Source organism: Vollenhovia emeryi, unplaced genomic scaffold (assembly GCF_000949405.1).
Source record: "Vollenhovia emeryi isolate VEMERY1.0 unplaced genomic scaffold, V.emery_V1.0 DF939365.1, whole genome shotgun sequence".
Classification (NCBI taxonomy): domain Eukaryota; kingdom Metazoa; phylum Arthropoda; class Insecta; order Hymenoptera; family Formicidae; genus Vollenhovia; species Vollenhovia emeryi.
In genome coordinates, this window is record NW_011967001.1 from 86,309 (window position 1) to 99,776 (window position 13,468).

General features: G+C 36.8%; 1 protein-coding gene across 2 annotated transcripts in view; it reads right to left on the bottom strand.

The window, feature by feature from the left end:
- The window catches only part of LOC105558202, a 17,468-nt gene extending 5,719 nt beyond the window's left edge, over positions 1 to 11,749 (bottom strand). Inside the window, exons 1-3 of one of the 2 annotated variants that reach the window (XM_012005780.1) lie at positions 10,763 to 11,749; positions 7,737 to 8,713; positions 5,379 to 5,521 (exon numbers count right to left, since the gene is read on the bottom strand). In XM_012005780.1, coding sequence (XP_011861170.1) covers positions 5,379 to 5,521; positions 7,737 to 8,030 — 437 coding nt within the window. In that variant the 5' untranslated portion in view covers positions 8,031 to 8,713; positions 10,763 to 11,749. The remainder of the gene's footprint in view (positions 1 to 5,378; positions 5,522 to 7,736; positions 8,714 to 10,762) is intronic. The other variant, XM_012005781.1, reaches the window with a different exon arrangement.
- Positions 11,750 to 13,468: the final 1,719 nt, after the last annotated feature.

The following is a 13,468-nucleotide window of genomic DNA, read 5'->3' on the forward strand; positions in this document are numbered from 1 at the left end:
GGGAAGAGTGAATGCAAATTCCAATAAGAGCTTCTTAAAGCAGAGACTTTGCCCTATAAAATGAAAAAAAAAACTTTTCAATTCGACCAGTTTTCGCGAAGTTACGCTTATTTGAAATTCGCCAAATTTTGATGTAAATTTCTTGTTGCGTTAATTTTTTTGACCAGTGTACAAATTGGCGAGTTCTCTTCTTACGTTCTGCATTTCATGAAAAAACTGCGTTTGCCAATTCAATATGTCAATATGTTCAATATGTCATTTTATTTTTCTTACTGTATCCCTTGACTCTCTAGACTTATCCTGTATAATTCGAACAACTACTGTGCAGAAATTTCTATGTTATTATTTCTTTTATTTATGCTACAATATTTAAGTGAATTATGAAAAAGTTTCAAGTTATTCTTTTTCAACGAAAGAATGTGAATCGCCAGTAGTTGATTAACGATAAAAAGAATTGTTGGACGACTTTAGGCTGGCAGATGGTTTCTTTATTTAAATCCGACGTTTCGACCATACAGGTTGTGGTCCTCCTCAAGGAATTCAACAATAATGTTACGTCATTGATATTAAACTAAAAAGCACAGGAGTTTGACATCCATCTCTGGGCGTCACTCGGATTTATTCGAATTTATTGCCCTCGAAGCGAAATCTGTTCAGTGGAAAATTCATTGTTAGATTGTGTAATCGTTGCGAAAAAAGAATTGTGATTGAATTTGGGTATTGGAAACCTGCTACCTCATATTATTATAAAAAACTATCTCATAATAGAAGACTTTCCTCTGTTATTCTCTACCCAATATCGGTTCCTTTCCATTAAAGAAAATTGTTCTTAAATAATAAAATTGCCTCATTGAAGTAAGTTTTTCTTCCTTTAACGCGATATAATCTTGTTTCAAGATTTTCACGTGGAAACTAAACATATTTTCAAAAAGAGAAGAATAGTCTTTTTTTCTGTGTAGCTTGAAGCAGTTTACTTGAGGCCTTTCAGACATCTTTATAAGATCGTGGGCGAGCTCCACCGTGACACGTGTCACCTCCACATTCATAATATAATAAAATCCGAGGCAATAAATGTCTCCGCGGGATAAACTTGGTCAATATTGCTAGTACTTTCTTTATTAAAATCAAGACAAACTTTTCGACGATGGCAGGGTAAAGCCATCGAAAGCCACGAGGATGATATTAATTAAAACACCTTCGTTACTAGGATTAGGCTGATTCCAAATACATATAAGGCACGTTTGCTCAATAAAAGAGAGTTCTACTCCAATCTGACATAATGACATTCTATTATCTTGGAGAAGACGGAATCCTCAACCACTCCTTTCATTTCCAGGGCTAATTTTAGGCGAAACTTTCTAGACTTGATCCTTGCGCAAAAGAGCTACCGAAGACACGCACGCTATAACCATTACCATCAAAGGATTTCTATCCCCGAATTAATATAATCTCGCGAGCGCTTTTTTTTTAGTTTCATTGTAATTAAATGTAGATTAATTGATTGCGGTTAATATTTCGCGGTGCGATATTTCGCCAACATGCGATCATAGTAAAGTATCTTCACTGTATATCTGCCAAGTGTAATAACTGTCTTTGGACCATAATACGAGACAAATAATAAAGGAGGAATAATCTCATAATACCTCTTGTTACCTTTAAGGTAGTTATTTCGTAAAACCATTTATGCGAGAATTGTTTCAAATGTTTACAGTTCATTCTTTACATTAATACGTACAAATAAGACTAATTAAATTTAAATTGACCGTCTCAAAGTTCTAGAAAGAAATTGTGAAAGTTTGCTATGTTATACGAAATATTACGAGTAAAACACGTTAAAAATATTGTTACACGTGAAATATTTAACACATATTATTTTGTGTTAAAATATTAATATTTGCGTTTGCAAACGCGAATGATGGCAGATTTTGTTTTTTTAAGCTTCACGGTGAGTAAGATTCGTATGAAAAACAAATATGTTATAAAGTAAAATAGAACGAATAACTGGAAAAAAATCAAAATAATTAACCGCTCCGTTTTAACAATATAAACAGTTAAAACTGAAAAATGGGAAGAATTGTGTAGTATACATGAGTGTAGTGTAAGAGATGTGGCAACAGTGCCTCAAACTATAATCTTTCGAATCTATTTTATATTATGTATTAATCGTAAGTGTATTCTTTAGAACAATATTACATCAAGATATATCATTGTAACAATTGAGTGCCGGTTCCTATCTGGAATAAACTTTTAAGCATTACTGTCGCGAAACAACTACCTTGAGGGAATCCTAAAGCCGCTGGCAAACTCCGTGTCGATAAGATAGGAGACGGAATTAACAACGTCAATTATCGACATTTATAATTCCAAGTTCAGGATGCTAGAATGCGACCCGAGAAATTTATAGCCAATCAATTTACAACTTTTACAAAAAAGCAGCAATTTTATTAGACCGAGATTCTGGATCGAATTCTAGCATCGTCAATGCATGGCTTTACTGACAATCTGACAGATGTTTGATAGCGACCTCTCTCGAAAAAGCCTGCAACTATTTCTACACGCCCCAAATAGCACCGTACATCTTATGGACGTCCGTTTTACGTTCATTTTACTACCATACGTCCATGGACATAATAAGATCGTCCATTGTACGTCCATACAAAGATATACATTGGATGTGCATAAACGGACGTCCAGTGGACATCCATTTAAGATTCCCTTTATATAAATAATTTATGGATATATACTCCCGAGTAGAAATGAAATCATGCATGCCTTGTGTATGACGTCAGGGTCCGATAGGGAGGAAGTAAGGAATGCCCTAATAAGGAATCCCTGAAATGTGCCTGATCCGGTACGCCTGATTCCCTCATAGAATTTGATAAACGTTAACCTGAATATATAGCACTAGTACCACTCACTGCCGCGGCGTGGCGACCGCGCGTTAGTCTTTCTCGTAAGTAAAAATCATCCCGTATTAGTATAAGAGGCGAGCCGATATGATGCGACAGCGAGTTGTTGGATCATGGATAAACTTCAATAACCTGAATATACTTTTGATGACTATGTAATTTAACACAATTTAAAAATTAGTTTAAAAAATTGAATTTTCACCCTACTAAAATTTCTGCCCGGGAATGTATCCAGCAGAGATTTCAATTTTGTCCATAAAAAGTCCAAAGTTCATCCATTAGATTCATAGTTTATTCATTTACGATCCATAATTCATCCATAATTCATCCATAAATGTTCAACCATTAATGGACAACTTATAGATGTCTATTGGAGTTGCAAATGGATGTACAATGGACGTTCTTTGTACGTCAGCTGCAACTGATATGGACGTTCGATGTATGTACACAATATCCGGCATGGATGTTCATTGTACGTACATAGGACGTACTTGTGTTTATTGGGCGCCATACTGCTCTTTTCTTCTAGACTTGGATTTCTGGACTTGTGTTTATTAGAAGTAAGCCTTTTTTCTAGGCTCTTAATCTTAATTCTAATTGCACGATATTGTTCCTATATGTAGTCCCTAGAGTATGCTGGTCTCATTTTGTATATATTTAGTATAGAATTCTTGTATCAAGCAAATATTATCGTCAAGTGTACCAAAAATTAGAAAAATTAAAAAATTTTTTGTTTTTTATATAAAGTCGACCAGTAGTCTAGATTTTGCCGCATACTTTAATTCCGTAAAAGAGTTTTACATTTCTATAAAGCCAATTAAAAGATTACTTCTAACAAAGAATGTCGATAAAACAGACAGCTTTAGGATCCCCTTAATACTGATTTTGTTTCAACGAGTTTATCTCAATTACACAGATCTTGTGGATACATCATTTCTTTCCGTGTACACGTGTTGTTATAAATGTACTCGTATATTTATAACAACACGTGAACACGGAAAGAAATGATGTATCCACAAGATCTGTGTAATTGAGATAAACTCGTTGAAACAAAATCAGTATTAATGAATAAAAATATCAGTAGTTGTCTTAATAACCTGGATATTTAGTTCAATGCTTAAAATTAAAATCCACAGCAAATACAATTGAGCGAATTATTTATGTTTGTGATAGCCCGTGACGTTAACGTTTAATTCAAGCAACTTAATTTTTTTAATTCAATAGCATCTTTTTTGTGTATATAAATGTAGCATAAATGAGAGTTTAGTCAGTTTTGTTTTATAGTAATAAGACTGTCACGCGAGACCAGTCTCTTACAGATAAGGACGACCATTGAAATCTCACTTAGCCTTCGTCCCGAAGCCAATCGATCGAGCTAGAAAATTGCGGGGAAACTCACAATCAACGAATGGCATGAGATCGTGCCTGCCGTCGTGATGACAGTACACGAAAAGTGTGTCATGTCCTGCCCTATTATTAGCAATATTTTACAACTTGGCTGTAATTTTGAGATTTCTATCCAGTTAATCAATAGTATCTTCTAATAGAGAAAAAATTTTTTCACCACGTAGACCACGTTTCTCATGAAATCGAAATAATTGTCACAATTACTTTTGTCGAACTATTGAGTTGCAAGGGAAAAAATACTTATTACTAATGCATTAATTTTGCGATTGGAATCGAACGGCCACTTCAAATGGCCACCATATTGCTTTGCAGGGTACAGAAATTGCACAACGAAGTTGAGAGCAGATAGCATTAAAGCAGTTCAGCAAACATTGTTGTACGATATATCACGAAATCCAATATCGGTTAGCATAATTAACAATTGTTACACCGAACTAGACGCGCAGCATTGACAAAATTGGACGGGGTCCAGAATTGTCGTTATCGACGACGAGGTTGTATTGAACGCCGTAACATCGATTCCGTATAGCACACGAACAATAAGAACTGAATTAGAATCCACATCAGTCGCCGATTAAGACGCGATTGCGTACGGAAGCTAAGGAACGGATCGTTAAAACGTGTTAAAATAGCGTAAATATGAGGTATTTTCTTTTTTTTCCTCGCGGCAAAAACTCTACACAATTTCTTAGCTCACTCTGCATCTTTTCAGACTAATGAATGATCTCTCGCGATACGGTACACGTTGCATCCTTTGGCACGCATTCAGCAAACACTACGTTTTAATGAAAAAGTAAATAACAGGTCTCGCGTGTGTTTGCAATGGTCGATAAAAGTCGTGAAAATACTTTCCCAGTTCGTGGTCAACGTAAATCTTAACTTTATAACTTCTTATCTTAGACAGTGTTTCGTATTGTTTCGTAAGCGGATAACAATGATTAGCAAATATTTTACTTCTATAATCTTAATGATATCAAATATAAATGTGTTGATGAACTATTGATACTTATATGTTTTCTGGATAATCGGCTATCGAACTTTGCATTCTGTTTCCAAACATACCTCAGCTTCCGGATGTTCGAGAGAGCGGCCTCCTCGACCGTGCCCTCGACCGCTACGAAAATCATCGCCCCGGCGATGCTGTACAGAAGTATGACAACGAATAAAAAAATATGCGTGAACCACCTTTTGCTCCAGGAACTGACCTACACACAATATTTATATCATTAGTTTAACAATTAAGAAATTAACAATTACAAAATATGTAATCTACATTACGGATTTGACACACACAAAAAATTAATAATACTATATTATGGATTGCAAGCACGCGATAAAATTAAAAACAACCCTCGTAGAAAAATATTACTGGTTGATTAGTATTTTATTACTAAAGTCCAGTAATCTATTACTAGTGACTAGTATTTTATTTCCGTCTTCTATACACGGAGAGAATTTCCTCTTAAAATTTACCTTGAAAATTGTGCAATCGTAGGACAACATGGCATTTTGCAGACTTTTGTGCGTTTTTTTAAATTTTACCATACATTTTACTAGTAAAATGATGATGAAAGAAGTAAATAATACAACCAGTTCCCAGTATTTAATTACTGTATATTTTTAAGTACTTTCAGTATTAATTTTCTATAAGGGAATATCACTTTTTCTATCATATATGCGTTTCTATACGAATTAATAAATCTTAAATCCACGTTACGCTGGTTAATTGACGTATGTATATTTCTTTTTCTTCCTGATTTTAGATTTCCAATATCCGCATTGCATTATCATTTATAAAAATCGATCGATCTGCAATCGGTGAGGATCGAAAAGTTGCGAAAATTAAATGACTGTCATTTGCAATAAAATAAGATAAACTGAACTCCGCAGAATAAATCAGTTTATCTGCACGTAATGTGCAATAAAAATACACGTTTATAAACTTATAAACATAAACGTTTTAAAAGAAGTCAAATATTTGGCTGGTTGCACGGTTCAGTGATGTATGTTTAGAAAATCGCGGCAGAGGCAGACATTTCCATAAAAAAAATTTATCTGGAAGATTTCGAAGACATAGTCAATGTCAGAAAATGTATTTAGCAGTTTTCGCAAGCGTCTCGATTGCGCAGATTGTCGTCGTTTTAAATATATATATCATTAATCTATGCAATCAACCAGAATCGTTGGTTCTTTTTCCCATAATATTATATTTTTATAAATTCACACATGCACAGGGTAGAGACTTGTACATCGTTAGAGCTAATAAAAGTACACTTAATACACTTTTATTCAAAATTCAATAGTCTTTCGAATTCTAAAACACGACATTTTATTTAAGAAAACAAAATTAACTTTTAACTCGTAACACCTTCATTCATAAAAAGTACATACAGGGTAAAGGCACCTAATATCGCCTACCAAAATTCGAATCGTTCTCACTAGAGTAATTGACACTTTTGTCTGTATTTAGCCTTAGATGAAAAAGGAAACGTTTGTGTTTTGTGTACAATAGGTTAGAATCTAAACAATTTTAATCCTCATTAAAAAGAAATAAAAATGGCACTTAATATCGCCTACCTTATAAATTTTTATAAAATCATTGTTTATCAATACGTATGAGTTTGCGAGGCTACAAATATTTATTATTTTACATCATATAAACATTTGTAGATGTTCAAAAATTTTTTAATTTGTGATTATGTTTATACAATATTTTTATTATATATAACACACTATTTTGAAATATTTATAATCGAGTCAATTTGTACTTCTTTTACTCTTTTTTATTCTTAAAAATGCAAGCACATAATGTCGCGTAGGCGCATATTATTACGGACACCTCGCATAATATGGTGGGCGGTATTGAGTGCATCCTAATATTTATACATTTAAAGACTGTTTGAACTTACATTCTTACCATGGGTTGCCGAATTTGCACTGTCTGCTAAATTGTTCAGCACTCAAAATTTGTTTTAACGCGTCTCCTGAGTCAAACTTTATTTCTATAACGTTGTAACTACAATATGTCTTCTTACACACGTTTAGCTACTAATTCTATGTATTGCCGATTGATATCAGCACTTTGTTCACAAGATATTACGAATGGCGATATTACGTGCCTCTACCCTACTATGTAATGTGCCTCTCGAAGTTGTTGTATTTAACAATGCTTTATACAACACATAATGTAAAATGCTTTTCAGGATGTGCAAATTAAGTGGCTCATTTCATTTGCATAGTCTTTTTGCGTCTTGTATGTCAAGAAAAAATGGCAGATCTCTTCTAGTTCAATGATACAAATTAATTCACACACACTTCATCATGTCGACCTACTCACTACAAAATAACAATAATTTAAGAACGTCCCGATCTCTGCCCGATTCAGCGAAAGGGTGCCTCCCTTCCAGTATATGCACTTACCTTCTCGTAAAGCCAATAGGCGCTCTTCTCGCCCACGCTGAGACCGGACTTGGTCAGATCCTTGATCCCCTTGAATTGCGTGAAGACGAACTCGCTGGCTCGGTTGGCGTAGAACACCTGCGGCTGGCCGGAAACCGGCGTCATGGGTACCGGCGTCATCGGTACCGGCGTTTGCCCGTACGGCGTCGGCACGTAGCCCATACCGGTCCCCGCCTGCGGATAGTACTGCCCGGGAACCGGAAGCAAAATCTTTGGCCTGGGCGGCATCTTTCGAATTCGTGGCGAGTTCGACATGCTTGCGGCTGATTTTGCGGCTGTTTCCAAGTGCGAGAAAAATACTTAAGCGCAGGTGCTTTTTGGTATCTTGCCCGTTATCGTGCACGACTGTTTTCCGCGATCGCTCCTCCCTCAATCGCCCAGGCGATTCCACAGGGGCTCATGGGGAGGAATTGTCGTCCGACATTCTCGTAGTGCAAGTAATCGAGGAACGCATTGTTCTTCCGACTGCTTTTAAATTGCCCCTTCGGAGAAATACTTTGCGATTCAACGTTCTACGAGGGACACGTTTACAGCAGGTTGGACAATGTCCGATAATCGACTCTGCGATGTGCGTGCGATCTACGGGAACTGAAGAGTCTCAGGTGTTTACGAGACACGTCACTCAACATTCGTGTGCACGGTGCTCGCACCACATAAACTCGTCGAACGTATCGGCGACTGGTGTCATTTTGTCCTCTTTTTGTCCCATCCGCTGTTTTCCGCAGATCTATGAATTTTATTTCAGTGCAGGTATAAATAGACGGACAGACGGAAGAATGTTGGCAAGCTCCTAGAGCGTGGATTCCGTGGAAGAGATTTATCTTGAAAAGCAACCGCCTGTCTCTTGGCGAAATTTACGAAAGAGGTCATTCGCGGCTTCGTAAACGACTTGAGCGATCACGAAGAGCCGTTAATATACCGCCGCGTAACATCGCGCGCTGCAAAAAACCATAATTCGATTAACCCTTTGAAGCATGGTGGTAATCCACGTTTACCACTTCAACTTCTTTACTTTTTGGCTATTTAATTTCTAGTTAACGCAATTAGGTTAGGTTTTTTGCATTTTTTAGATATCTTAACAATAAAAAGAACATAAAAAAGAGTTGAGTAGTCTTTAATATTTATTGTAAAAGTTTTATAAATAAACGAATATGAAAAAACAGCATTTTTTTCGGACAAATTCATTATTGACCAAGTTTTTTAAGGTTATTTCTTGGAAACTTTGTACAAAGGAGTTAGGTTAGGTCTCTCATTACGAATCTGATATCAGATTTTCAAAATTCAAAATGGCCGATCCAAAATGGCGGATGCAAAGTACGTAAATGTTTTAAGTTTTTCTATATTTTCGTTTGATTACGGTATTTAGGGACTCATCATGACCGCGCCGTTAGCTCTGGGTAGCGCTAAGAATGAGTAAATTCTAAGAAGTGATCTTTAAATTTTGCACCCGCCATTTCGCGCGTGCTATTTTTTATGTTCTATAAGAATTTTTCACTGGAATTTAGTTTCTATGGGTCCTAATAATATACAAATAATGTTTCTTAGCATAGTTGAATTACAGTTGAATGATATTATTCCTTTAAGTTTGGAATTCCGCCATCTTGAATTCGCCATTTTGAATTATGAAAATCTGATAACGAATTTGTAATCAGCGACCCAAAAATCCCTTGTATACAAAGTTTCACGAAAATGGTTCAATAGCAAAATGTATACTTCAAAGGGTTAAAAGGTCGCAATAAGATTCTTCTTATTGCAACCTTAGAAAGTTGCCCGAGAGCGAATTGAAAGTAATAAACCGAACGTTTCTGTAAACCTTAGGTATTATAAACGGTGAAGCTCACGGAATGTTCTATTACTCTTCACCAAGCACGCGCTTTGAATAATTTAATATTATCTAATTTAATATTACGTCTAACAAATATTATGATAAAATTATTTAAATGCAACTAATATTAAATATCATGTGTTTAAACAGAATTGCCGGGCTAAATGGTTGGTCATTTCAAGAGCGTCCTTTTGAAAATCTTAATATTCTCGAGAATCAATTAACACGAATGATCGTAGCTAAATAGAGAAACGCGCTAATCATAGGCGCTCAATGATCTTGACCGTGCCAGACACGTCCCTTGTGATCTCGCGAACTTGTGCTCCTGTAACCCGAGTCCTGTTTCTATCTAAAATTATTCGGATGACACGTGGATCAACGGCCCCGGATGGATTCTAGCAATAGATAGTACTCGAGCGTGATATAGCGCGAACCACTTAACGCAACGGATTTCCGATTACGGCGCAATTTCATTTGTAACAGAACGCGAGAAAAGACTTAAAGCGAGAATGGACCGTGAATACGACCGAAGTAACGTTCTATCGTGATATCTGAACCATCTCGAAGCTCAAAACGTTAAACATCGAAGTAAATAAATGATAAAGTACGTGAAATGCGTTCGATTAACTTAATTGCCCGCCACGTGGGCGAAATATCGCGTAAAGCAATATTTTCCACGGAAAATACATTCTGGCACATTCCCCAATTGTTTTTATTTATATTAGCATGCATAAATATTTTAAACATACATTCATATGACAATTTGTTTGATTTTCACGAAAAATAACAGAAATTCAAATGATTTCCAGAGAATCTCGGAGAGATGCATTGTCGAAATCGACGGTTAACTTTGCCTCTAATTTAAACAAGCGTACAACGTTTTGATCTGCGTATAGCGGACAAATACCTTTTTTAATGATATATTAAACAGACCTTTACCGAAAGCTCTGTACAAGCGAAACGATCGTACGCGGACAATCAGGCGTGACAGTGCAAGGTGAAATGAGTGATAATTCGATTCATCGCCGCGATTCGTAATTTCAGTTTGACATAAAAGAGTGCAATTGTGCCAAAATGCGTTGAATCAAACGTACAAAGTCTCTAATTCGACGGTAGAAGCGTAATAAGAAGCAAAAGCGACCCACTGTCGTCGATTAATCACCTGTCTCGGCAGCGGCAAGCAAATAAGCTCGATCTCTTCCCCTAACGATGCAAGCCGAAGCTGCTCGCTTTTCTCCCTTCCCGCTTCACCCTGATCCGTCCGTACGTCGCTGCGGTACTTTCTATCCAGCCGCCGTCTGCTGCAGAAAATTGCATTAGTCGCGAAATCGCGCGTCGATCATGTCACCTCTTCCTTCGAAAAACAGACTAACACGAGGACTTCCTCCGCGAGAACTTTCAACGAACGCACCTCGCACAATTTTCAGGAATTCTCGCACACTGTAATTTCAATGCGTTCCCGCGAATTATTTTACATTTGTCTCGTTTCTTTTTAATTTGCGTTACTTTATTCCCACTCTTTACTCACAAGCAGTCGTATTAATTTCTCGCTCTCGTAGAATTAGTTCCGTTCCGTGATTAATATTACACCATACCGCCCCCACGTGTAATCGAGTCACTCACGCGAGACGGACGGCAAATTACTGGGGAAAGCTCGCGTTTCCTTTCGACGAGGGAGACGTCCCTTCCTTAACGCGTTCCCTTTCGATCTTCTCCAGCGCCTTCCTTCATTTGATCGGACGAAGGAGCCGGGGAGAATCGCCCGTGTTCCACGCTACCCTTTCCCACGGCATTTGAAAGAGGGTAGCCCCATTACTCCTCCCCCGCGAGAACCGGGTCTCCGATTTATCCTGCGATCCCGGCGAATCCTCCGGCTCGCAAGGGATACCGCGCCAATTTAATAACGCGCGAAAGAATTGTCATCCCGAGCATGAGACGCTGACGGTGACGCGCGAAGCTCTGGAAGTTTCTCGCTCCTTTAACGCACTTTCTATTAATAACGACATGCAACGCGTCTTCTTGATCCTGTTCAATAGATGGTACAAACTTCGATCGACTCGAAAATTGTCGGCGATAATTATATTTAGAATATTTAACCCTTCTCCGACTTTCCTGCGGACGAAGTGAAAGCGCGAATGCTGGCCAGGTGTTATTAAAAACGTCTCCCGCGTACCTCCGACGGCGGCGTCGCGACGCCAACTGAGGAGCACGGCACACTCGACGCCGGAACTCGGGGCGCTTTGAAACCGGCGCTACCGGCCGCAGGGCCGTACCAACTGCATAAAAAGCTAGTAAAAAAATAATGTGTTAACCACCAATTAAATTTCTTCCTCCCTTCCCGTTTCTCTTCCCTCTCCCTCCCCCACGATAGAACAAAGTTTAAGGAAGACTGAACAAAGGCGATTTCTTTAAATACAATATCAATCTTTTGCTCCCTTTCTGTTTCTCTTCCCCCTCCCTCCTCCGTGAATTTTGCAATGCTAACGACTTCACTTTAAAATTATGAGTGAAATCCTTCACTTTTTGTCTTACAGTGAATCAATTTGCTCTATTGGAGTAAATATTCATTCGAGTAGAGTGAAGTGGTCAGTGACCCATGATTTTTAGAGTGAAAATTTCACTCTAAAAATTTTAGCGAGTCTGGAGTGATTCCGCACTTTTGCACCTTTCTAACCTAAAAACTGTCAGTTCGCGGAAACATTTGTGTAATATACAAATTAAATGGCTTACGTGTACAGATCGAAAGCAGCTCGCTATTCCGGCCAAATGAAAGAACAATATGGCATCACTGAAACTAAATTTGTAAGTCTAATAAGAAATAATAGTGAGCAACACATACATACGGTACATGTAGTATGTGTGTTGCTCACTATTATTTTTTATTAGACTTACAAACTTAGTTTCAGTGATATCATATTGTTCTTTCATTTAGCCGGCATAGCAAGCTGCTTTCGATCATCTGTACACCTGCCATTTAATTTGTGATATACACAAATCTTTCCACGAAACAGACAGTTTTAAGTGCAAAAGGTGCGAAAGTGCAGAATCACTCCAGCATCCCCTTAATTTCCACTGGCTTTCTATTCCACTTCTAACGGCTTTTGATTTTACAAGCATTTCTGCTGGCTAATATTTCGTCAGAATACTGAGAGTTTTAAATATTGAACAAAACTGAGAAAAATATTCTTCCTCATTCTTCACAGTTTACATTTAATGTATAAGATAAGAGCGACATCATTCTCGCATCTGTATATATATTTACTTCCAATTAGTATAATTGAAAAGTACTTTCGAAGTACAAAGAGTACTTGCGTAGAAAAGAATTAGCTAATGTGTTTATTATCCGAAGAAAATTATAATAAATAACAAAATAATACATGAAGAAACGGGGAGAAATAACAGCCGGACCATTAATTATTTTATTTATTAATATATAATTCTTAACAATGCTAATTCCATAAAATCGATCTTACCACACCAAGGATTTAATTGATCTGATAACTTTTCTGGTTGCCTATTTTTCACATATTTCACCGCGCACTTCCTGATCAACTATCAACCTATCAACTAATTGTAAATATGGTAAATTGTATTATTTCTTAACCTCTAATTAGTTTTTACAACCTGAAAGATTTCAGATTTAGATATTGACTATTAATTCTGATATATCTGGAACTCTGGAATTTTCATGATGTACATACAAATATCAACTTTATTTAAATAAAAATGTAGTTTTAGATTAACTTTTTTTCTTTCTTAAATGTGAAATTTATTTCGATTGAAATCCGTAGTTATTTCTTCAAGCCCACTTTATGTACATATTATGACATTCATATAAAATTTTCTTTATCATTCCGTGCCTAATAAT